The sequence below is a fragment of the Girardinichthys multiradiatus genome, chromosome 5, assembly GCF_021462225.1.
Source record: "Girardinichthys multiradiatus isolate DD_20200921_A chromosome 5, DD_fGirMul_XY1, whole genome shotgun sequence".
NCBI classification, from domain to species: domain Eukaryota; kingdom Metazoa; phylum Chordata; class Actinopteri; order Cyprinodontiformes; family Goodeidae; genus Girardinichthys; species Girardinichthys multiradiatus.
The window spans coordinates 46,778,359-46,802,560 of record NC_061798.1 but is presented as its reverse complement, the minus strand read 5'-3'; the positions used below and the strand labels follow the sequence as shown (position 1 = coordinate 46,802,560).

General features: G+C 39.2%; 1 protein-coding gene across 14 annotated transcripts in view; it reads right to left on the bottom strand.

Annotated features, from left to right (window-relative positions):
• Window positions 1-326: 326 nt before the first annotated feature.
• Window positions 327-24,202, bottom strand: part of gab1 (GRB2-associated binding protein 1) — a 75,993-nt gene continuing 52,117 nt past the window's right edge. For 4 of the 14 annotated variants that reach the window (XM_047364995.1, XM_047365001.1, XM_047365002.1 and 1 more), the window contains 12 exons: window positions 23,212-23,377; window positions 18,746-18,965; window positions 17,100-17,192; window positions 15,979-16,667; window positions 14,272-14,366; window positions 12,556-12,585; window positions 11,715-12,015; window positions 9,115-9,207; window positions 6,156-6,249; window positions 5,566-5,689; window positions 2,689-2,817; window positions 327-2,602 (listed from right to left, as the gene is read on the bottom strand). In XM_047364995.1, the coding sequence (XP_047220951.1) occupies window positions 2,444-2,602; window positions 2,689-2,817; window positions 5,566-5,689; window positions 6,156-6,249; window positions 9,115-9,207; window positions 11,715-12,015; window positions 12,556-12,585; window positions 14,272-14,366; window positions 15,979-16,667; window positions 17,100-17,192; window positions 18,746-18,965; window positions 23,212-23,377 (2,193 nt within the window). In that variant the 3' untranslated portion in view covers window positions 327-2,443. Of the gene's footprint in view, window positions 2,603-2,688; window positions 2,818-3,911; window positions 3,988-5,565; window positions 5,690-6,155; window positions 6,250-9,114; window positions 9,208-11,714; window positions 12,016-12,555; window positions 12,586-14,271; window positions 14,367-15,978; window positions 16,668-17,099; window positions 17,193-18,745; window positions 18,966-23,211; window positions 23,378-24,202 lie in introns of those variants that run through there. The other 10 variants (XM_047364997.1, XM_047365006.1, XM_047364999.1 and 7 more) reach the window with 10 other exon arrangements.

The following is a 24,202-nucleotide window of genomic DNA, read 5'->3' as shown; positions in this document are numbered from 1 at the left end:
TTAGCAAATACATTTATTTATATGTTGCAGCCTAAACTCTGTCACTGATAAAATATCCAAGTATTTCATTAGTAAAGTATAGACGTATTGGACCTCTATTTTCAGGTTTTCATTTCTAGACAACCAAAAAAAAAAAATCTCACCACCTTACTATTATGCACGACTGTGTTAATCTATCACATAAAATCTCTATAAAATGCTTTGAAGTTTATGCCTATAACTTAGTATAGCTGCACTGCATATTTAGGCCCTAAAGTAGGCAAAGCAAGTAAATGGAGGTATAAATGTTTACTGAAAGTTGAGCTCAAAAAACGACAAACCAGGGATAAGATGTTGTATTTTATTAGTTCAGTTTTCAAATTTAAATTTTCACTTGAGATTCGTTAGAAAACATCAGTTCTGCAGTCTGTATCACAAAGATCCTGCAGCACAGAAAGAGGAAAGTCAACAGAAAATGACTGTGTAGGTCATTTAAGAGATATGTGTTAATTCAACTGATGGCAAACTATTTACAGCAACGGTTTGATCTCATGGCAGCAACATGCTCGGGTTTTCTCAGAGAGAGATGGTAGGCTTAGTAAGGCTAGATGTACGGAGACAGAATTTTCAGCTGTCTCAAGATGTCTTGGAGCTAACTAGATGAGGCAGTCAATTTGTCAAAACTGCGTTTAATTTAAAATAAATTAAACTCACGAGGAGAATGTCGAGTGAAAAAGAGAGGAGAAATGAATTTCTGACCCTAATTTCTCAGCAGATATCAAACTAAAGTCCAGCTAATGTTCCTCCATTTGAATCAAGAATACTGAGCGAAAACCGGTCATGACATCAACAAGATGAAATTACTCCAGAAATAAATTAGAGAAGGAAAGTCGTATTAGTGTGCATTTATATAAAAAAGTACCTGATTTTCTCTCTGTGACCCCGCTGTAATGCCTTTGCATAACTTATAGAAAACTTGTCACACTCTTAAAACTCACAGTCATCATTCATTAAACACAATCCTGAAAACCAACGGAGACCGGTAAAGAATTCCACCCTGCAGAATCCGTATACCTTCTAGTCAAAACATGGTGGAGATTTCATACAAATAAAGGACACTTTTCCTGTTTATATACAAAAAACACTTCTGTACAGTTTTCACTTCCAGAAACAGACAGACTGAAACATTCCCACTTACAAAACAAATGGAAATCGGATACAGTGATTAAAACTTACGTGAATCTAAAGCTTACGTTTAGCACTTGGTTATGTTCAACTGCCTTTGAGTTCAAAGAATTGGTCTATCATAAAGGATCCAGGTTGAAGGAATTGCCTTGGATCTTGATTGGAGTCAGCGTAATGCTATCTGATCTACGGTGCTTTGCAAAAATATTCAGAACCAAATCTTCAGGGGATTTTATTGGAATTTTAGATGATAAACTAAAACAAAGTACTGCATATTTGTGAAGCTGGACAATTTGTCTTACAAAAAAAACAAAAACAAATCTGAGAAAAGTGTGGAGTGCATTTGTATTCATCTCCCTGTACACTAAGCTCCTAAATAACATCCAGTGCAACAAACACCCTTCAGGAGACATTCAGGCCTCAGAGGTTTGTTAAGAGAACATTAGTGAAGACCAAGGAACACAGCAGGCAGGTCAGAGGTAAAGTTTAAAGGATTGGGTTAGAAAGTAATTTCCCAGTAATAGTGAACATCTCAACAAGCAATTACCAAGACGTGGCTGTCCACCTAAACTTGCATGCCAGGCAAGGAGAGAAGGCTTACTCTGGAGGAGCTGCAGAGATGAACAGCTCATTTCTTTCCACTCCACAGTTATGTGCACGTTTGTGTTGGTTTATTACATAAAACCCCAATAAAATACTTTTAACTTTGTGGTTTAGCGTGACATGATGTGAAAAAAGTTCTGGTAGCATGAATATTTTTGCAAGGCACTGTATTTGACGTAAATAAAAGAGTAAAATAGTGTTGGATATTACCTCCCCTCAGGTTTAACACCAGAAACTGAAAATTCAACACTGTTAACCTGCGCTGCTATTTAGTAGTGTTGCATTGCCAAAGAATCATGATTATGTTATCGAGTGATTTCATTTACACTTCAAAGCAACACCAAATAGCTTTACAATAAAAGGAAATGTTAACTCTGGACTAGCCTACAGGCGTTGGGACAGACGAGCGAAAAACAGCCCTTATTCCTCATCGAAGGCAGTGAATGTTTAAAGTTCAGAGTCTGTTTAAGTCAAACCCCAGAAAGACAAGTTCAGTTCATCTGCCTGGTTTCATACGGCAAAAAACTTATTCATGGGCCACATCATGTGTCCAAACGGACACACAGTGTTCTCCCGGGCCTGAAGTCAGATGAGCCACTGGCTCTCACTCTGTGAAAAGTATCTCAGACCTGGCAGATTAGAGGTTTAGAAAGTGGGATGGTAGTCTGGAACAGGCTCATTTGGTTACTTTGGAAGGGGCATCAGTTTCTGTGAGTTGGCGATCTTCACTCCATGCCTCCCTGGTGCTCTTCAGGGCCTGTGTGCGCTGTTGGTCCACAACCACATAGTCGACACGCTCATCTGACGCAGAAATGCCAGTTGTGTTGTTTTTAATCTGAGAAAAGTCCAAAAATAAACATTTAATAAACATTTAAGCTCTTAAAAATGAAAACACACACAATGTTGGGGGAAAACTCCTACCTTCCGAGGTGGGGTAGACTTGCCAGATTCAAGATCCAAATCCAAGTACTCCACCTGTTTATCTCCTTTGGGCTTCACCATCGGACTACTCCCACCATCCACAGGCATGGGTGCGGCCATCTTCATTATCTGTGTGAGCCAGGACAAGTTTGTTTTTTCTCCACCAAGACACAGTAAAACACAGCTAGAGTCCAAATGAACTAATGAGATGTCACAACAACCAAAATTCCTCAGGAGTCATCGTTTCATCTAACAAAATAATATCCTGATCTGTGCCCTATGAATCTAACACCACCTTTAGTGGGTGTTCATGCAGGCACACAGGAATTATGTACTTTAAAATCTTTGGGAGGGAAACTGTTGCAAATAAAGAACTTAAAATTAAATATTTTTAGTTGCCAATTCTTTCATTCTATAGGTGTTTTTATTGATTTATGAAGGCCGAATATTAACGGTTACTTGGCAAGGAACATTTGCCACAATCATGACGCTGGATTGAAACATCATTCTAATATTACAACCCCCTCTTAAAACCCAGCGGAACAAAGAGCGTTTTGCAAAATATTAAAGGGTGGATAAAAAAAAAACTAAAGATTGGTGAGGACATTGTGATGAAGGAAAAAACTGTACAAAGTCAGAAAAAATAAATGCTTAACCATCATTCATTAGTTTCTGAAAATTAAAAAGAAAAAGGATGAATTATACATTTCTAACACTATTACTGTGTTTTTGAGATGAAATTCTTCAGAGTACTGACTCAATATAAATCCAGAGACGTAATAAATATAAAGTCACTAATATATTTTGGAGGGGGTGGGGTCAACCTTTACAGCAACTTTAAATTCAATGATTCAATTTCAATACGAGTTCCACAAAAATAAGTCATTAGATTGTAGAATGATGAAGAATTGTGGTATTGTGACAAGTCTAAAATACAAGTCGGGTCTACAGGTAGTTAATTCTGCACTACAAGAATGGTGGAGATATTAGAACTAGGATGAGACAAAACAAATCAACTATAAAGAAAGTGGTCTAAAACATCTAAAAAGACTTTCAAAATTCCCCAAAACGCCTTTACATCTTGGGCGCATGTCGACAGGAAAGTAACATCAGCACAGCTAAATCTTTGCAGATTTCTTTGTGATCACCTGAAAACCCCCAAAACCTCTGATGTTCTGATAGGGCAGGCTATTCATGTCTAACCCATGAGCAACCCTGCTCACCTCCTCTATGGTGTCAAGTTCCTCCACCTCCCTCTTTACAGGGGTGATGGGGACTGTGCAGTAGAAGGACTCCTCTCTACAGAACGTAAGAAGGGGTGGAAGTAGCAAAGAACAAAGAAAAACAAAAGAAATGCAGATGGTTAGACCGAAAATGTAGGACAAAGAAAATGGTTGAAGCCAGAGCCGGAGGAAGCCGAGGAAGTGGGGAACTGGAGGAGAAAGAAAATAAGTTGAATGATGAAAGAGCAAGAAGACAGCAAACGGTATCAAAGCAAGTGAGAAACTGTTAATACCAAAGGAAAAGCTGAGAATGGCAAAACAAAAACCAAAACAGTAATGTTAAAGTAGAATTGTACACCTCTAGAGCCTTTCAAAAGGGCTCCTATTCCTGAAAATCTTCCATATTTTGTCACCACAAACTAACTATTGAGAGTTTATGACCAACACAAAGTACAGCATAACTGTGAGATGATGATGATGATGTCTTGTTTTAATTTTTTATTCAAATAAAGGTGTGGCGTGCATTTGTGTTCAGCTTCTTTAACTCTGATATCCCTTAATAAACTTCACTGCAACCATCTTCAAAAATCAACTGATTGTTAATTACAGAGTCCACCTGTTTGCAACTTAATCTCCATTTAAATGTAGATGTTCTGTGAAGGCCTGCTGGCCAGAAGGTAATGGGAAGACAGATGGAGCTAAATACAAGATAATCTCATCAATCAGAGAAGGAGTCAAAAGGCCCATGTTAACTCTGGAGGAGCTGCAGAGATCCACAGCTCAGGTGGTCAAGTTAGTCCTGCACTCCACAAATCTGGCCTTCGTGAAAGAGGGGCAAGTACTAACGTATCCTTCCTACCATATGACATGGTGGTTGCAGCTTTATGCTGTGGAAATGCTTTTCTTCAGCTGATGGGGAAACTGGTCACAGCTGATAAAAACAAGGGGATACTGGTAGAGGCTGTAAATGACTTGAAGCTGGACATGAGGAGAATACAGCTAGAGATCTACTTCAAATCACTCACACCTGTAATTTCAGCACAAAGCAGTTTCACAAAGTATTCACTCAGGGGGTCTGAAAACAAATGTGTGCCACACTTTTCATGCTTTCCTTTGTAAAGAAACTCGTTATAATCATTTTCCCTCCCCTTTACAGTTCTGTTCTTCTTTGTGTTAGTCCATAACACTGTGTTTTCTCAGGTTATTTCTCAATAATTACATTTTGGGTTTCATTGGAACTAATTGCACAATAGGAGGGTAAAAGAAAACTGCAAAGAAAGATTCAAGGTGGCGAGGAGTCCATCTGCAGTGAGTCCGTATTTTAGCCACACTCCTGTGTTACCAAGTGGGAGAAGAAATTACCAGAAATTGGGATTTCTTAATGGCTTTTATGAACAATTATGACACAGCACTCCATTCTGAAAACCTTGTGTTTCTTCTTCTAAAGTTTCAGCTGCTTTATTAGTACAGTTGTGAAAAATGCCTGCAGAGGTCGTTAAATTATCTTTACTCCGTTAAATAAATAAAAAGCAAAACTTACAAAGAGTATCATAAGATTTTTCCGTAGATTTTATAATTATTGTTCATTTTACTTGAAGCAGAACTTAGTATGCAATTTCTTTTTTAAATCAGAGAATAGTTGTGTGTTACATACTGGTTCATCTGTGGGTATATTAGGGTCCATTTCTACATAATTCTCTGCAATGTCCTCGGAGTCAGTGCTGGAGGCCGTGCTATGCACTGACGGGGGTCTCGCCGGCATTGGAAACCTAGAGAGACTGAGCAGCATTCACAATGTTTACACACCAACTTTGGTGACAATGAAAGCACAGAAGCAGGCTTCATCTCTGACTGACTTGGAGGCCGATCCAGGACCTGTTTTGTATGAGCAGTGCTACTTTGGTTAAACAGTGACTAAAGTAATGCATGAAGTGTTAAGAGTTTACTTCCTCAGTGATCCACTAAAACAAGGGCACGTTCTCACCAGACTCAAGGAAAACAACGTCAGCCGGATTCTGTGTTTGCAGCATAAAAAGTAAGATGGACAGTGCACAAAATGGTTCTTAAAGGACAAACGTTTGGAGCTAGACTGGAAGTGCTTCTGGAAGTGCGAGCGCTAACGAGGTTCCAGAAGGAATAGCCATCGTCAGGCCACGACATGTCAGAAACGTCAGTGAGAACATGCCCTTTGGTGTTAGAAAAATGTAAAACTATTAATAACTGTCAAATGTTTTAGGTACTTACTCCCTGGCAAATGAGCGTGTGACAGGTGAGCGTACAGGTGTGCAGGGCTCCTCCCATTCTGGTAGCGGTTTGATCTCTAATGGTGCAGGTTTTCCTAAAACAAAGAAATAACACATACCTGTCAGTCCCTGCTTTTCATTAATTCATTAATTAAACAAATCATCACTAATCTAAATATACACTATATTGCCAAAAGTATTTGTCAATCTACTTCTATATGTACATGAACTTTGATGACATCCTGTTCTATAAGGTCCAGTTTGTTATTGGACCCACCGTTGCCACCAATAGCAACTTTAACTATTCTGCAAACAAAGTTTAGGAGTTTGTTCATAGAGAAAACAAGAATTGCAGCCTCTGCTCTAATTTATCCTGAAGGTGTTCAGGAAGGTCGAGGTCAGGACTCTGTGCAGGTCAGTCAAGTTTCTCCGCCCCTGCAGCCATGGAAGTGATTGGAACACCAGAATTCATTGATGTGGTGGAGTGGCCCAATGCTTTTGGCAAACTAGTGCATATTCTCTCCTGCTGATTCACAGTTTTTTCACATTAGGTATGGGAAAAAAAATGTCTAGGATATATAAAAAACTGCAATAACTAAGATACATCATTGTAAGCCCCCTTACACTAATGCTTTGTTGAAGCACCTTTTAATGAGAACTGAATCGTCATCACAATATCAGTGTCTGCAACATTGGATGTAATATGTAGAAATCTATAATATTTCAGGGGCCCTGAATTAATGTTTGCCAATTTTGTTTTATCTTTACTGTCCTTTAAAGCCAAACAAGATATAGATCTTAGTGTTAATAATCCTAAATCTCAGGACGTTTTGGGAACACTGATGATCAAAAGGAACGAGAACATGAGTTTATTTCAATTGATACAAAGATTACAATATGAAATATTAATACTACAATGTCATGTTTCCCTGATATTGTGCAACCCTACTTTTATTTCTTTTTAATTATTCAGTCTTCTTACATCCAATATTTTCTCCACTTACTTCATTGTGTCATGGGATATTTCTATTGCTATGAATTAAAAGAAAAAACTTAACCAGACCGACATCTTTGTATAATGAGGTCCTTATCATTCTTTCTAACCTTGATGCAAACTACGGATTTAATGAAATAAAGTAAAATAGAGAGGCTTGTTGTGGAATCCCAGCTAAAGGTTTTAAAGGTTTTAGATCAGCACAATCATGTTTAGGTGAAGGATTCATTTGGGTAAATGTCAGAAAAATCCTACAGAATGACAGCTGAATCAAAAGGTGCTTCAAACAAAGTATTAGTTATCAACTAACAACAATTAAACAACCCGGTTATTGCAGCTTTAATTTATTTTTTCATACTGTCACACAACAGCTGTTTGTTATTCAGTTGAATTGTAGAAGGAATTTACCAAATTAAAGGTGGAAAATGTCAAACTATTTTTCTTTGTCTTATTTTTATGTAAAAATCCTGGCATTTTAACAGCAGTGTTTACTTTGAGACTCACTGCAGAACATCGTCTCAATTTATTCCAGAAAACACAAAGACACAACTTTCAGTTTATATGACTAGTTACATATGAATGAAAAAACATTTATTTTCACTTTGTTAAGATGTTTTGGGTTAATTTCTAACGGAAATGAATTTTATAGTAATTTGTAGAAATAAGCTATTTCATATATAAAGCACGCTAAAGAGAATGTGAAGGTACCTCACACCAAGTTGATGTTGAAACAAAGCGCCATTTTGTAGGAAAATTGTCCTGTTTTGCTAGTCAATTTTTTTAAAAATGGAAGCGACTACGAAATAGCCATGGTAAAAAGAAAGTTCACCCTTAATAATTAAAGGCTGTTTTGTGGCACCAGGGATTATTTTTTATTTTTTAAGTAGACAGACAGGAAGTAGGGTGGAGAGAGGGGGAAGACGTGCAGCACAGGCCTCCTGGGTCGGAGCTTGAACCCGGGACGGCTGCATTGACAACTGAGGCCTCTGGATGAGTCGCGCGCTGTACCGCCTCGCCACGCACCATACGCCTAATTAAAGGTATTTAATGCATAAATGATCTTGTCTTTACCTAATCTCAAGTCTACAAATTACACAACAGATTCCACACTTTCATTTATTAAACAGGGATGAAGCCAAAATGGAAAAGTTTATGGGAAAACTAAGTACAGCCCAGAAATCCCAAGTACATGCAAAATTCTTAAAACCCTATCATTTAAAAGGGGATGTACTTTCTTTTTAGCATGACTGTAAGGACAAAGAAAATTAAAAATGTAAATTAAATACGTTTTTTAGAAATACCACTTTAAAATGCTTGTCAACACATTCAGCTATGTGTTAAGGGTTAGACTCCAACTCTGGGAGGTATTTCTAAAACCTGATAAGTACGAGCAGGATGAGTGGATCATTAGATACTGTTTTCATACGTTTTTTCAAAGGACGACAGGATATAAACGCATGTGATTGAATATGGCGGGTCATGCATGGCTCCCTTTGTAAGATCATATCTTTGTTCAATTTCCTCCTGAAGACCTATTTGCCATTTTCCAAAGACATGCAAGTGTTTTAGTAACATCAAGAATCTGACTGTTGTCTGTTAATGTGTTTTACAGCAATAATGTGCTGCTTACAAACAAAGACATAAAATAAAATGTGGAAAAAAGTTAGTATTTAATTTTAATGCATGTAAGAAATAATGTTAGTGTTAGGGAGTATTTTGTGGAATAGAAGAAATCTGAAGTGCATGAAGACCACAATCCAAGCATATCCTGCAAACATTTGAAGTGAGACTGGATTAGTTCAATCAACCTAACATTTCTTTGAAACAAACCCCTGCATAATAAGAAGAGAGATCCCACAATATAATTCCTCCAGCATGCAAATTGGAAATCCGGATGAAGTGTTGTGTGCAAAGGTCAAAGTCAAAGTTTCAGACACACAGAAACAGTTCGGTGGGGTGTACATACCCTTGCGTCGTCCCCTCGGGAATTCACCTACGGTTTGAGAGTCGGTTCGCTCTAAACCGACAACCTTTGCTCTTATTATTTTAGGACTCTGACCTGATTGGTGAAAGAAGACTGCTTATTATAAAAAAAAAAAAAAAAGTGGGGTGATTACAACAGTTAAGCCCTAAAGTAAGAATTGCTCGGCCATGCAAAGCAAAAGACATGACTTTGCTGCACAGTGAAGCTATGCCCTCACCTACAACCTTTTATTCATTTTATATTTATTTACCAGCAGCACAAATCAAGAGAGGTATTGTCATGACAACAGTGGGACCAAACTGCCCAACATGCACCTCACTCCATGCAACACGGCTTCCCACACAAAGACTGACATCACAGTTGTGCATGCACGATTAGCTGTGTGGAAGAGTACGCTGACAAATCAGGTTATGGTGAAAAGAAAAACACACACAAATCTGCAGCAGAGTGAAACATTTTAGGAAACTACGAGGGTTTTACTTAAACACACTGATCAGAACAGTTTCCTGCAGGGGGAATTTTACACAGTGCTGCAATTTCAAATGTTTTAAATGGCATCCCATAAAAATAATGCTGGTATTGAATGAACCTGCTGAATCCTTGGAGAAAAAAAGGGCACTGAGGATGAATAAAAATGATAGGTGGGGATTTTTCATGCTCTAAAAATTCATCCATACCTTCTATTTAAAAAAGACTGAAGTATAAATGCATCAGAATTTACTTGTTCTATCTTCATGTGTAATATGCATAATGTTTAAAGTTTCAGAATTTCTATTAATATTAGAAATTTACTGCTCTGTAAACAGGAATACAGTTTAAATCCGTCATCTGATGACAGCACCCGAAGCTATCATTTCCTATCATTTCCCCCCCAGGCTAACCTGTGTATACAAGCCTTAAAATGCCACTCTTTGCTGCAGTCCAGGGGTTTGTTTTACCTTCTTTACCATCCTCCCCTCTGTGCATGGTGGTAAGATAAATATGGGTCCCTGTCTTGCCTCGTTTGTCACAGTTTCAGCTGTTTGGACTCTTAAAGAGTACGGACACGTTTAAGTGTAGCTCTTTTCTTGGAGCCAATTTCTCATTTGCAAAGATCAACAAATAATCTGCCTTACTATAATGCCATGTTGTCTTGTCTTTCCCATTCTGAGGAGTAGCTATGAGTAAAAAGTCCTCTGTGTCACATCATATTCATACCCCAGGGAAACAAGAAGTCATGGACTACTACTAGGCATGGCTCAGTAAAAATATCACAGGTTGACAGTAATATAACATTCTTCAGCTGAAAATATTTTGAAAAACTAAGGATTTGAAGTGAGATTAGAAATGACATGAAATTTAAAGTCAGTAACAGCTAGATAATAAGTTTCAAATACTCAGCTTAAAAATAAATGAGTTTGGTTTTGATGCTGTAACTTTATGTCATTTCTTTTACACATTGACACAGTGGTGGAGGAACCAAGACAAATGTATAATTATAACTGAATTTTGTAAAAGTTTCCAAATGCATTTTATTTTTGTGTTTTTAAACAAAGAAACACTGAAAGAATGTCTCAGTATTTACCGCTTACTCAGAAACGTTGCTTTTTAAATGCTAGTTTTCATTTATGAAAGTTTGTACATTTCTTCTGGCAATATGCTCTGTGTTTAAGCTCTTATTTGTATGATCTTTTCTGAGATGTCTGCAGGAAAATAAGTTAATTGTAACCTAAAATATTTACCTTGTATCAAATTTTAAGTCTAAATGTTGTATTTTCAGTAAAATCATCTCAGCAGCTGAATTGAAATATAAATTTGGAGCATAAACAACTATTCCTCTTAATTACTTTACCATGCCATATTTCTAGATATCCTCATGTGAAGTGTTGGGCTGTCTGGCTCAAAGGGCATAAGAAAGTGAAAACTCCTAATTGGGAAGCGTTAGCAGGCCTGAACCGGCCTAATTTTCTGCTGTGACAATTAGAGCCATGGCCTTTGATTAGGCCTGTGTGATGTTCTTTCAATCTTCAATTCACTTTCTCTCTTTTCCCTCCTCACTGCTCTCTTCTTTATTGTTCCCAGATTCAGAATCCCCTTCACTACCAGGTCTTTAATCAAAGGACTCCATTGAAAAAATGGGAACAAAAGAGGACAGAGGTGATCTCTCCAGTCTTTGGTCTCTCCATGGCATTATGACAAGCCCTCTAAAAAGGCCTGGCAAGGTCTATCAGAATCTTGAGTGTATTGAGCCTTTGACAAGGGGTTAAAACTTTATTAAAAAGTTATGGCAGGCAGGAAACGAATGGACCAGCTTGCTCAGGGACATGCATGGAGAAGAAGAATGTGGTATTTAATAAACCAGACACACAAAGTGAGGCATTTTCTTTCTACTAATGACATCTGCAGAACAAAAAAGACTTTACAGAGGGTGAGATTTAGTTCTGTGACCATGAACCAGCAGCCGAGTGTGAGACAAGGCATTACCGCAGTGTTAGTTTAAAAAAAACAGCTTACTGGAAAGCAACAGTGACGTGAAGCAACAACATACAGAACACTAACCGAACAAATCACACCCACAACATGCACACATGCTGAGGTCTCACCTTTACGATCAGGCTTGAGGTTTCGGTCCACGGGTGGCGGCTGGAACTCGTTGAGCAATGGCCGGCGGGGAGGGGTCTTTGGACTTGAGCGGAAGCCCATGTGGGCGGGAGGGGGGACCTGTTTTCCCAGGGAGGAGAACTCCATGGTGCTAGGAGTCATGGGCACATAGTTCGTATCGTTCATCGGCTCCGGCAAACTGCCCGAGTGGTGATGCGACGGGGAGTTGACGCTCATGGGGACGTAGTTCTGCTCGACCTCTTCCATAGAGTGGCTGCTCACTGGCATCATTCCTTTGTTCTTCTGAGGAGCAGAGAACAGGTGTGCTTTTGAAACAAAGACATGCGAATATGACTGCTTCATAACTCGTGTCAAAGCAATCAAAGGTAAACAAACAGTGGAGAGAACCTGCTACCTCTCTAATTATAAAATAAGAGCATCAGTAGCCGATTATTTCAGTCATTTATACAGTTGTTTTTAAAATAACCGCCATCCAACTGAACTAGATCAATCACTGCCTTTAGTAGTAAAGATATTTCAACATGCAGCAGAAAATCCATAGCCTCAACAATCATGACATGCTTTCTTCCTGATTCTGTGTAACTGAATAATTTGTGTTTAGAATCAGTGAAGTCAACCTGTGAAAGAACAAGATTCAGCGTTCTTTGATCAAAACGTTGATTTCAGGGGGGAAAACTTTAAAAACAGCAGAAAATGATTGACTGCCCAGTTAAAATGATCTCAAATGATTTAGAATAGAAACCAAAACCAGACAGACGTGGATGGAAACAGGAAGTTAACACTCCAATGGCTCAAAGAATAGCCTAAATGGCAAATACTTACCAATGAACAGCTCACAGTTACCTGTGAGTCCTGTAAAAGTTAAAGAATCCCCCACAAAGTCAGATTGTTGTAGAAAAACAATAATAGCTGAAAAGGTTACAGGTTGGCAAAGAGTGTATTAACTGGCCCAAAGAGAAAAGGTGCAACAGCTTAATCCATAAACTGTATGGAAGATTCAGGGGCCGAGGACAGTTTGTTAATTGACCCCAAAACAGGGGATTCAAGCCACAGAACACTGCTGAACATGGCGACTCAGGCATAATGGTATGCTGGTGTTTTCATACATTGGTGTTTATCCGTTTATCCTATATCTCAGGGATCATGGATCGGTTTGAGTACAGAATGCTTCATCTTATGCATCAGAGGAAATGCCTTTGAAATGTGTGTTTCATTAAGGCATCAACCAAAACATCAGTAAATTAGCAGCATCTTGGTTTCAGGCTAGCAAGACCACTACGAAGTGTTCAGCCCAGTCCCCAATAGAAAACTCATGGCGTAACATATAAAATACGGTTTCTGGGGAAAACCAAGAAATGCAGAGACACTGTGGACTACAGTCAAACTGCCCTGGGCTGGAACACCTGTTCATGGGCATTGTGGACTCCATACAGGGCTTTTTATGGCTTTCCTTCAGTGGTGGCTTAGTTCTTTCCACTCAATAAAAGTAAAGATTAATTAGGTTTGATTAGACTACGTTGTCACCAATACTGTCACAAGAACAAGGCAAAGGTATTAAGTGGGGGTGTCAACGCAGTGTTGAGTTTAGTAGAGACAGATGTGTTGCTCCTGGTCAGCATGGACCTAAAGCACCTGCTGGGGGGTTAGAGGGTAACAAGTTTTGGGACTGGTTGGCAGAAATCCTTCAAAATCCTGCGTTCTTTACACAAACATTGCTTTCCTATGGAGCGCACGACTAATAGCTGTACTATTAACAGATTCTCCAACCTGACCTAAGGATCTCTGAAGCTCCTCCAGACCCTTTTGACTGATTTACCATTGGCCGTATTGCCATGGACCTCTCGGCTGATTCTCATTAATGCTCTCCTTGTCAGGCCTGTCAGTTTAGGTGGACAGCCATGTTTTGGTAGGCTTGCAGCTTCAAGTAAGGATTTTGCTTCTATTCTAATAAGTCAACACAAGATGCTGACAGTTTTCAAGTGCCTCCTTTTTGTAATTTATGATATTAGTCTTCGGTAAGGATGATGTATGAACTATAATAACCTTGGCTTGATAAATAAATCCTAACTGTAGGCAATCAATAATTCACTTCTTATTAATCCGACTCCTCTCTGTCACCAAGGCAGAAGTTATTACTCAGACAGCTCCATCAAGATTATGCTGTTTGCATGCTGAAGGCTTTGTGTGTACCTGTAGGTCCAATACCTAACAGCCGGGTTTGCCAGTATTTGGCTTTTGAACTGACAGTTTTAGAAGGATATCCTTTTACCACTTCAAAAACAAGCAGGTCATATTAGTTTGCAACCTTTTTTACCATCACTTCATTGTTATTGTTGGACTATTTTGGTATGACTGAGACCTTGGGCAGCACTAATATTACAAAGTAACACACAAGCCATGAAAAAAAGTTGAATACATTGTGTTAGCTGATGCGTTTTTGCCGTGTGTGTCTCATAATTGGGTCTTGAATGGTTTTGCTGCTACCTGAAGTGTCTGTAAAAGTGTGATAAACAAGCAGCTCTTAAAAGAAACACTTACAAAGTAGCTGTTGAAGCTTTCATTGAAGTCAAACGAACAACTTTTGTCTGAGGGGAATGATCTGGGAATGTCGTAGAAGTCCTGGGATCCAAAATCTGAAAACAAATAATAAAAATAAGTATAACACATGTCTATTATTAGTCATCTGTCAAGGCATTAAACATAGCATTAGCCATACCCATGTTTTTTAGTCAGGAAGAGCTTAAAAGACAACCAAGTCGGTAAGCTGCAAAGAATGACAACTATAGAGTGACTGTACTGAAGAAGTGAACACAAACATTTTAAGAAGGGTCTGTTTCTATTATTTTCTTTCAAGTGAAAATGTGTAAAAAACCCATAAAAAATTACAATGCAGCAACACAATCTCTCTCTCTGAACATTTTAGATAAATCCAACATGTAATTTGGAGAAATAAATTCAGTCTGAAAGAAATCTATGTTATTCACTTTTCACAGACTCACCAGTGCCACAGTTATTGGGACACCTGCTGGGAATACTTTGCAAACCGCATTTTGCCAATAGAAGAATAATCTCCCATGACATTTTCCAAAGCTGGAGCATCCAAGGTGACAAATATCTCACCATTCCTCTTTGCATAACCTCCCTAGATCCCAGAGTCCTGCATCCTTCTCTAATGCTCCCGCCACAGGTTTTCTACAGGATTCAGGTCTGGGGGACTGAGATGGGAGAAAGATCATTTTATTTCTGGTGAATCATCTCCGTGTTGATCTGGCCATACGTTTTAGATTATTATCCGGTTGTAAGATCCAATGACGAGCCATGTTTAGCTCTCTGGCAGAATGAGCAAGATTTTCACTTGATTTGGCATTTCAAAGAGTTAATATTACTTTTTGTGACAATTGCAGCTGCAAGTCTTTTAGGCTACGTCTCTGCCAGCTTTGCTACAGAAATTACCTACAATTTTGCCCATTCTTCTTTGCAAAATAGGTCAAGTTTAGTCATGTTAGATGGAGATCATTTGTAAACTTCACGTTTCAAGTCTTGCCACAAATCTTTGTTACCGGTGACCCTTTGCCCCAGTCGCAAGTTTTTTGCAGCCACTTACAGGTTTTCTTCCTGTACCGGGTTCAATGAATCCTCCCATCAACTCTGGTCAACTTTCCTGCCCCTGCTAAAAAACAAAAGCACCCCTACATCACGATGCTGCCACCATCATGTTCTATCACGGAGTTGGTGCTTTCAGGATGTGAAACAGACATTTTCTGACAAATGCAGGGTTAGTTTTGGTGTGTGTTGTGACCTCTACATGGAAAAAATCATCCCCACAGCATGATACTGCCATCAACAATTTGCCATAAGTCTCTTGGCTGGCTCTCTAACACTGCTTTGAACACTACTTTCTCCTTGACCTGTTGCTCACTAACAAACCTCGGAGGTCGTCAAATAACAGCTGGATTTATACTGAAATTAAATTACACACAAGTGAACTGTATTTACTGATTAAGTGACGTCTAACGGAAGCTGGTTGTACTGGAATTTATTTAGGGGTATTGGAATCGAGATCTGAAAACAAGCGCACGACACACAAAAATGACGTTAAAAGCCATGTATCATTTTAATTTCTGCTTACCAACTATGTGCTACTCAGTGTTGGTCTGTTACATAAAATCCCAAAAGTCAAATATCTGAATGCGGAAAGGTTTAGGGGAGTGGAAACTTTTACAGTACTATCCCTTCAGCACAAACCTTTGCGGAGCCGTGAACAGTCCATAGTGCCGATGGTGTTGCTGCGTAAAGCCTTGTTCCCGGCGCTGGTCGGCACGCAGTAGTTTCCGTCCGTCTCTGAGGCTGAGCGGGGCACACAGTAGGTGTCCGTAGGTGAGCGCTCAGCCGGGGGAGGTGGAAGCCCTGAGGTGGAGCTGAGTGAAGGTTTGGGTGGTCTGGGAGGGGGAATGACATCCCCCCCACTCTCCGGGGCTCCTACCCCCGTCGACGATGACAATGTGCGGGGAACCTGGTAGGTTGAGTTAGTGCCAGGAGTGGGTGGGATGTCGTAACTGATGGAAAGATTTCGCATGTGCGTCTCCACGCATGATGTGTTTCTCGAAGGTGTGTTGAAGACATAAAGTTCAGACGCGTCCCCACCGTCTGGGTTGGACGGAGGGGAGGTGGCTGACTTCGGAAGCAGCACGGTGTCCTGCGAGTAGCTGCGAGGGAGGTGGTAGATGCCGGCATCAGATGACAGTGAGGCACCGCGTGAGGGAGGCGAGTCGTAGAAGGATGGAGCGGAAGCTGGAGGTTGGTGCTGTGGGAAGAAGCCATTGTGCGAGGTGTGTTTGGTTAAGGAAGTGGCGGATGTAGGCGTGCGGTGGGATGGGAGGTTGTCATTCAGGTCCGTCTCTGAAGATGTAGACTTGGAGCACTCGACATGGGCTCTGAGAACAACACACTTCATTCAGAGGAGCAGAAAACCAACACAGTCACAGGAATCCTTCCCACCACTCTGACAGAGTTAATAACCAAGCTAAATTTAATCATCGCTTCTTTAAGACATTTTTAGCTACTTCAATTATATTAGTATTACTTAGTGCATCACACAGTGAGAAAAAATATTTAAAAAGCCCTGGGCAGTTTAAGATGCAGGCAAAAGCAAAATCAATGTAGGTTAAGAACATTTTAATCTAAAGAGGGTTAAAAACACAAAGACAAAAGTCCAACATTTCAAATCTGCATTAATATTCCCCATTTACATTCAGGCTGTTGTCCCTCTGCAGCAGTGTTGAATAAAGTGCTTGCATTCTGTGATTCACAGCAAGTTCAACACTCCACACAGGCAGGCAGGTCCAGTTGGGTTTCTGGCCACTCACAGACTAGACTGTGGAGGTAGAGTCCTGCTCTCACACTCCTCCAGAAGCAAATACTCCTGACACCCCTCCAATGGAGACTGACGCTCCACGGAGCTACAAACACCATACAGCAGGGACAAGGGGAGCAGCAGCATAGTTAAAAAACACAAAATGTAGAAATGGGTAAGACAACTGTACATAGAAAACGTCACAGGGCAGGGTTCGGACTCATTTTTCATATTATAATGCTATGATAGATATTTCCTTCCTTTTTAAATTATTCTGGACAAGGCAAGGGTCAGTTATGCTGTGAAGGTTTCAAGAAGGTCCATCACACTGTCCCTAAGGTTTAAGGCCTCCTTTAAAGAGAAAGTAAGTAAGTAAAGTTTATTTGTTAAGCGTCTTTCTCAGATAAAACCATCACAAAGCACTGTACAGAAAACCAATAAAATAACAATTAAAATAGGTGTCATAAATAAACAAAATGCCCTTCCCCCACTTGTTGCACACTGCAGGTCAGCTGACTGAAAGCAGGCCAATACATTTTTTCATCGCTTACAAGAATGACAAATGTGGATGTTTGGAAATATTTTCAATCCAAAAAGCAAACACAGTGAAACCAAAGGAGTGGCACAAATATCTCGTATCGGAGTAACAATGTTTTAAAACAACAGTTGCTAAGCTACAAGCAGCTTTTAACAGCTGACTGCAGGCTGGTTACTTAAGCAGACCGCCTATGAGCACTTAAAACCTAATACTAAAGATTATATATAACATAAAAGTTCATTCTATATTTTGCTTCAGTCTATGTGTTAAAATCAAAATATATAAATAGTATAGAGATCCTTGCTATAGCTAAAAATCACTGTTACATAATTTAATGCAGCAGTGGGAATACTTGCTGCATTCGTAATTTAATTCAAAGTAATTAGATTATGTAATAAAATTAATTTAAATGTTTTTACTAGTAGGATAGCACTATGAGAATCCCTTTTTGGCCCATGAAAATGTTTGTAGGGCAGTCGAGTTTTAGGTGGAATGCTCCACTAATCACGAAACAGCACAGCTTCTGGTCAGTCACCATGGTTTCCTTCTTGCCAGGTGACCCTAGATCAGCTCCGTTTTTATAATACTAAAACTTCTAAAATCAGAATAGATCCATTGCAGATCTTTGACAGTTTCATTGTGTAAAACAGTAAGAACTGATGTTTTAATGCTTTGTTTGGCATCTGAAGCACCTTAAATCATGTTTAGTTTAAGGACTACATGCACAGTTTAAAAGGAACATTTGAACTGGACTAAAAACCTAAAATGCCTTAAAACTGAATGAGAATGTGCTCATCTGCTGTACTCATGAAGAGAGACCAATGCACAGTAAGGGCTAAATGTTAAACTTCATTTTTAATATGGCAAATAAAACAAAACACTTTTTTAAAGAAATTCTGATTTTAAATATTTTAGACAGTGGATTAAGTGATAATTATTAAGACATTTAATAATCAATCTTCTTTTTTCCAAATGTAGCCAGACCTGGAAATCGATAAAAACCAAATTCCAGACATTTCCATGCTTTTCCAAACTGTGTAGGAAATCTAACGGTGTAACACGCCCAAACGCACACACTCATTACATATATTTTAGGCCTTAATTCAGAAAATCACTGTCACCTGTTGGGTTCAGGCTTTTTGCTCTCACAGTTGGCGAGCCACAGGTAATCCTGGGGGTCCTCTGAACTGGACTGGGAGTCTAGGTGGCGCACGCTGACCGGGTGGTATGGAGGAGGAACGCCACCCAGCACTGATGCTGCTGGACCCACAATATGACCTAAAGCTGGGTGCGGGGGGGTGTCCACGACAGCGCCAGATTGCCGAACACTTTTTGGAACATCTGCAGGAGGAAAGAAACATGGCTGGAATTAACCACCAGCAAATATTCATCTTGGCTGTTCAACAATCTCCTGAGAGAATGTTCACGCTTAAAGGTGAAGTTTACTGGGGGACAAACACTAAACGGGACAGAAAAAAGCCAACATGGATAAATCGTGTATTTAATACCAAGCATAGCAGCCAATAGCCTGGAAAACTATCAGTAGGATTTTACATAGCAAGATCTGTCAAAACAAATGCCGGTATTTTCATGGCCATAATTCATAACTCTGAGTTAATAGGACCGAAATTATTCTTTTATCTACGGCATGCTGCAAAGCAATGTGGTAATTTGTTTTTAATGTATTTTATTTGTAAAATATATAGTTTCTCCTGATAGAACATTATGTGCACCTGCTGCCTGCACATCAGCATCAGGAATATTTGAATGCTAAATTAAAGGACCAGAGGGGTAATTTGTTATAGTTACACTCGGAATGGAAATGGAGCTACCACAGGATTTGTCACAGCAGACAGGTCTATGAGGATTCCAGTTATTCACATGAATAACATTTCTGCAGGTCACCTCATCATTAATGACATGTCCAGAAATAAAAATGCCCAATTTAACAGGTATTTTACACTCTTTAAAAAGGAGTTGGGAGGCTGAAACAATTTAGGCACTTTTATTTCATCTTTTGCATCCTTCCACTCTTCTTTAAACAGGGTCTGTGCCAAATTTCTGCTTAAAAACAGGTTGCCTGAGTTTCCTACTCAAAATGTATTCATATAGTAGACAGTTGCTGGTGTAGTCATGCTATATCCTAGGCTTAAAACAGTTGAAACATATGAACTTGATTACCAAGTGAAATGTATAATTTCTTGGTGCCATCATGTTGCTGAGACAGCAGCAGTGTGTAGGTTTCTCCTCGATGGCCTTTTATTTACAGACTTATTGTAAAGCATTGATGTCAGGGGAAAAGCCAAATAATTAAGCAACACTGTCTACAACTTACCCCCAGAATTCCTAAAAACCTACGTTTACATGGACATAAGGAATCGAAATAAACGGGCGATCAGACTAAAAATGTGTCATGTAAACAAGTCAGTCAGAATATTCTGATTGGCAGGATCGGAATCAAATTGTAATCCGATTGAGAGAGGTGGTTTATGCCCATCAACAATCCGATTATCATGCATCTAAACGCTCGACAGGATCAAGTTATTCTGAGTGAGGCACCCCGCGTCAACGTGACGTATTTCCGCCTTGAGTGGCTAGTCACTTTGGTTACATGCTAACAGAATATTCCAATCGGCAAGTTTACAAGACACATTTTTAGTCCGATCGGCCATTTTATTCCGATTACTTATGTCCATATAAACAGTACAATGTAATTATTTTTTGTTTCTTAATCCGAATACATTTTAATCCAATCGTGAAATTTTGTGCATGTAAACGTAGCTAAAAGCCGTTAAAATACTGCAGCGGAAATACTGATGAAAAAACATTAGAGATCATATTTGTCCATTTGTAGCTTCTCTTCACCAGTTTCCTGTTAATGTAAGAGTTTGAAATCCTTCCTCTTTCACATGAAACTCTGAATGATTAAGTTTCGTCTTAAAGGCTCAGCTCCATCATTTTCAAACGAAACTGTGCGCTCAGGCTGCAAGTTTCTTGGTGGTCCCTAGAGTTTCTAAAAGAAGAATGGGAGGCAGATCTTTCAGGCATCAGGCTACTCTCCTGAGGAACCAGCTCCTCGTTTTTATCTGTGAGGCCATTTTTAAGACCTAATACTTTTTATTAAATAATCCATATATTTAATGGAGCTTAAGTTGAACTATCTCTATATCCAAGGTTGTTTCTCCTTGAAGTTTCTTCCTGTCAGTAAGAAGCTGTTCTGCTCCACTGTCTCCACATGCTTGCTCAGGAAGAGGGATTAAAATCAAAGAAGATTCAAAGATTTGAGGAAAATCTGACAAATTTCATCACCATCTAAATTTGACTGCATTGTATTTTTCAAATGGAGCGAATTGTACCGACTGGATAGTGGAAGTCTCAGTCAGACTTTTAGGCATTTGGACAGTACCATAATAAAGAAGATTGTGGGATTGGAAATTTCAATTTCTCTGAAGCTTCAGGCAGGTAATAAAGCTTTCTAGAAAATCAATATTATGCAGAAGAGGCAGTAAATTGAGACTCAACAAGTCATGCAGGTGACTTATGAAGTTAGTCAAAGTAAAATAATCGGCTGGCAGTAAATATCCACTCAGGCTGTTTCCTAGCAACCTACTTTTAATACAACTGCCATCTACAGAACCATTTGGGCTGAACTGCATCAATCTGTTAATCTGTATTCCTTTACCTTCCCATCATATATAAATACTGAACAAAAGCTCTAACCAAAGGTCTTAAAGAGTAACTAACACCTTCTCAATCAATGTGAGAAGGCACTGAAGCGCATCATTTCACAGCTCGCACAAAAATAAAAACTCCATTGCAAAAACATCATTAAATCGAGCACGAGGCGAGGAACATGGATGCAAACAGCTGCTGCCAGACGCAAGCTAAGTGTGACGTTACCGTGGATTTACATTAAAAAGCCTCATCAACAAGTATTCACATCTTTTGTTTCATTTACAGCATTCAAATAAAAAGCTTCATTCATCCAAGCTCAGCCTGAACACTGTTCCACACCATTTCATCAAGGTTGTCAGAGCTCCTATCAAAACCTTCTGCTTCAGCTCACTGTTGATGTTTTGTTGCACAAGATAGGCTGATAAATATTTTGTTCATTCTTCATTTGTCTATTCATTTCAAACAAGGTCCCAGAGTTGTCTTCTACAGCACCTTGCAAAGAATTCAAACCCTTCACCCTTTTTTCACACTTCGTCACGTTACAGCGACAAATAACGCGTTTTATATGATAAATGGAGATAAAGCAGAGCAACTGTTTAACGTAGCTGTACCTTGGATATTATAACTGCCAGGGAAGGCGTCTGAAAATGTGATGAAATGTGGGAACATGGGAAAACGTGAAAGGGGGTGTGAATACTTTCACAAGGCACAACAGTGTCCTGAACGTCCAGTTCCATCTTATTTGCTTCCATCTTCTTCTGCTTTTTGTCTCATACAGTTTTAAGCACTGAATTCATAGAGGGGGAAATCAGAAAAGTCATTGTTGCATATTAATTTAAAACTTTTACACAGACTGTAAGCCTTCGTTCTCTGAACCCAACGAATGTTTTATCCTCCAATATTTGCTCAGCTACAAAACTGTCTACAAGTAGGTTGTCCACACTCGAGTGGGAGTTGGGTCACACATGCAGAGAAAAGCAAGCAGAAAGAGAGCCAAGGACGCTTTTTCATAAGCGCCAATGAGGCCTAGCTGCAAGAATATTTATCTTTGCAACGTGTTTCTCCTTGAAATGGCTGTTGGGTTTCTCATCAAGGGTTAAAAGTGAACTCAAATTATTGTGAAAATGAAAAATGATAACTCCTGATCTGATTGTTAATCTGCAAGACGAGCCACAAAAACCTGACTTTACAGCAGCTTAATCGGTAACTCATTTGTGAAGATTCAAAAGTAAATTCTTCTACTAAAATGAGGTTCAAAGGGATGAACTACTGCAATCTTTTTTAGTGGCAATCACACTAAAATTTGCACCAGTTTACTGGCGGGGGAGGAGAAATGAGAGACGACTAAGTGCATGGAACAAATAGCACAGATTGCAATTTGGCTCAAAGACAAGAGAGAGAAAAAGGAGTCGGCAAACGGGAGAATGAGAACCGGATAAAAGGCCTGGAGCAAAGAAAAGTCGGCAAGACCTCCAGGCACACAATGCTTTTATTATCCAGTACTGGGAACAAGAGTAATGTGAGCCTCAATGCACACATGGATCATTAGACCTTGGCTAAGAACTGTGCTGAAGAGAGACTTTCCTGCACATTCAACTCATTCACCTAACTCGTTCTCAGGGACCAGACATTTGGAGAGTAAAATGTGACCATAAGCAAGCAGATACAAAGAATTCAACTGAAAGGCTAAATGAACAATGTTCAATAATAATGGCAATATGTTGACTCAAAGTAACTAAAGTTGTTGATGGACGAGGTTTGTCCAAACAATGATGTTGTGAAAGGAATGTATCGATAAACACCCGCAAATTCTTAACAGACATAAAAAAAATAAACAGCCGGGACTGTCGGTCATCGCTTGTTCTGATTCCAACTACTGGCAACAGAAGAAAACACCAACTGCAATCCTTACCTTCATCAGTAGGGTTAAAACCACAGATATCGCAGATGTTGCGCACCCACTTATTCATGTCTTCTTCGGTGTCAGCCACCAGGTAGAAAACGCGGTCAATCGTCTTGATGTCGAATATGAAACTGTGCTCCAAGTCTTTCTTCCTGAATGTCAGCCCAGCATCCACCTAAAATCACAAGTTTAGCATGGTTGGGAATCATTTAGTAAAGAAGGAATGAACTGAAATTAATGATCAAAGACACTATAAACTAAAACAACTTTCAAATAACAACTCTAAATTCAAATTCATAAAATCTACATATATTGTCCATAATAAACGGTTAGAAATTCTTTAACTTCAGAATAGTAAAATATGGCAACTGTTTGGATTTTTCTTCAGTAGGGGATCATAGAGTGATGTCCAGCTGAACAGCGTTTGACACCAGTTAGAAAAAGTGTTTGAGCTTTAAGTGCAAATTCATGTCAAGGAATGAGTAATATATGTACAAGTTTCCCAAAGAATTATAGGTAACTATAGGTAACTTTAGTTTATAGGTAACTTTCTAAGTCATTTTGGAGTAAACAAATCAATAACAGTTTAAATAATGTTACTATACTATTATTATCCAGATACAGCACTAAATCCTACTTTTATTGATAACAATTTCAAAATCAGTCAACTCCCTGAACCGAATTGTTCCTAAGGGAGCACATTTGCAAATCGGGTGTGGTCTCAGGCACACCGAATGCAGCCAGTCAACAGGTGGGCTTGAGACAGAAAGTCTCTAATACCTGGACTGTTGGCTGTAATGTTCATTGCATGTTAGAAACATGACTAAACCAGGAGAAGTGTACAAAAGCTTCAGAGAAGAGGTCATTGCCTTGCAAAAGCATGTTTATGCTGAAAGGCTGCCATGCCTGAAATCAAAAGAAGAATGATACATATAGTAAAAATAACACCATGCCTGAAGTGAAGCATGGTGGTGGTTTAGTAATGCCCTGGGAAAGTTTT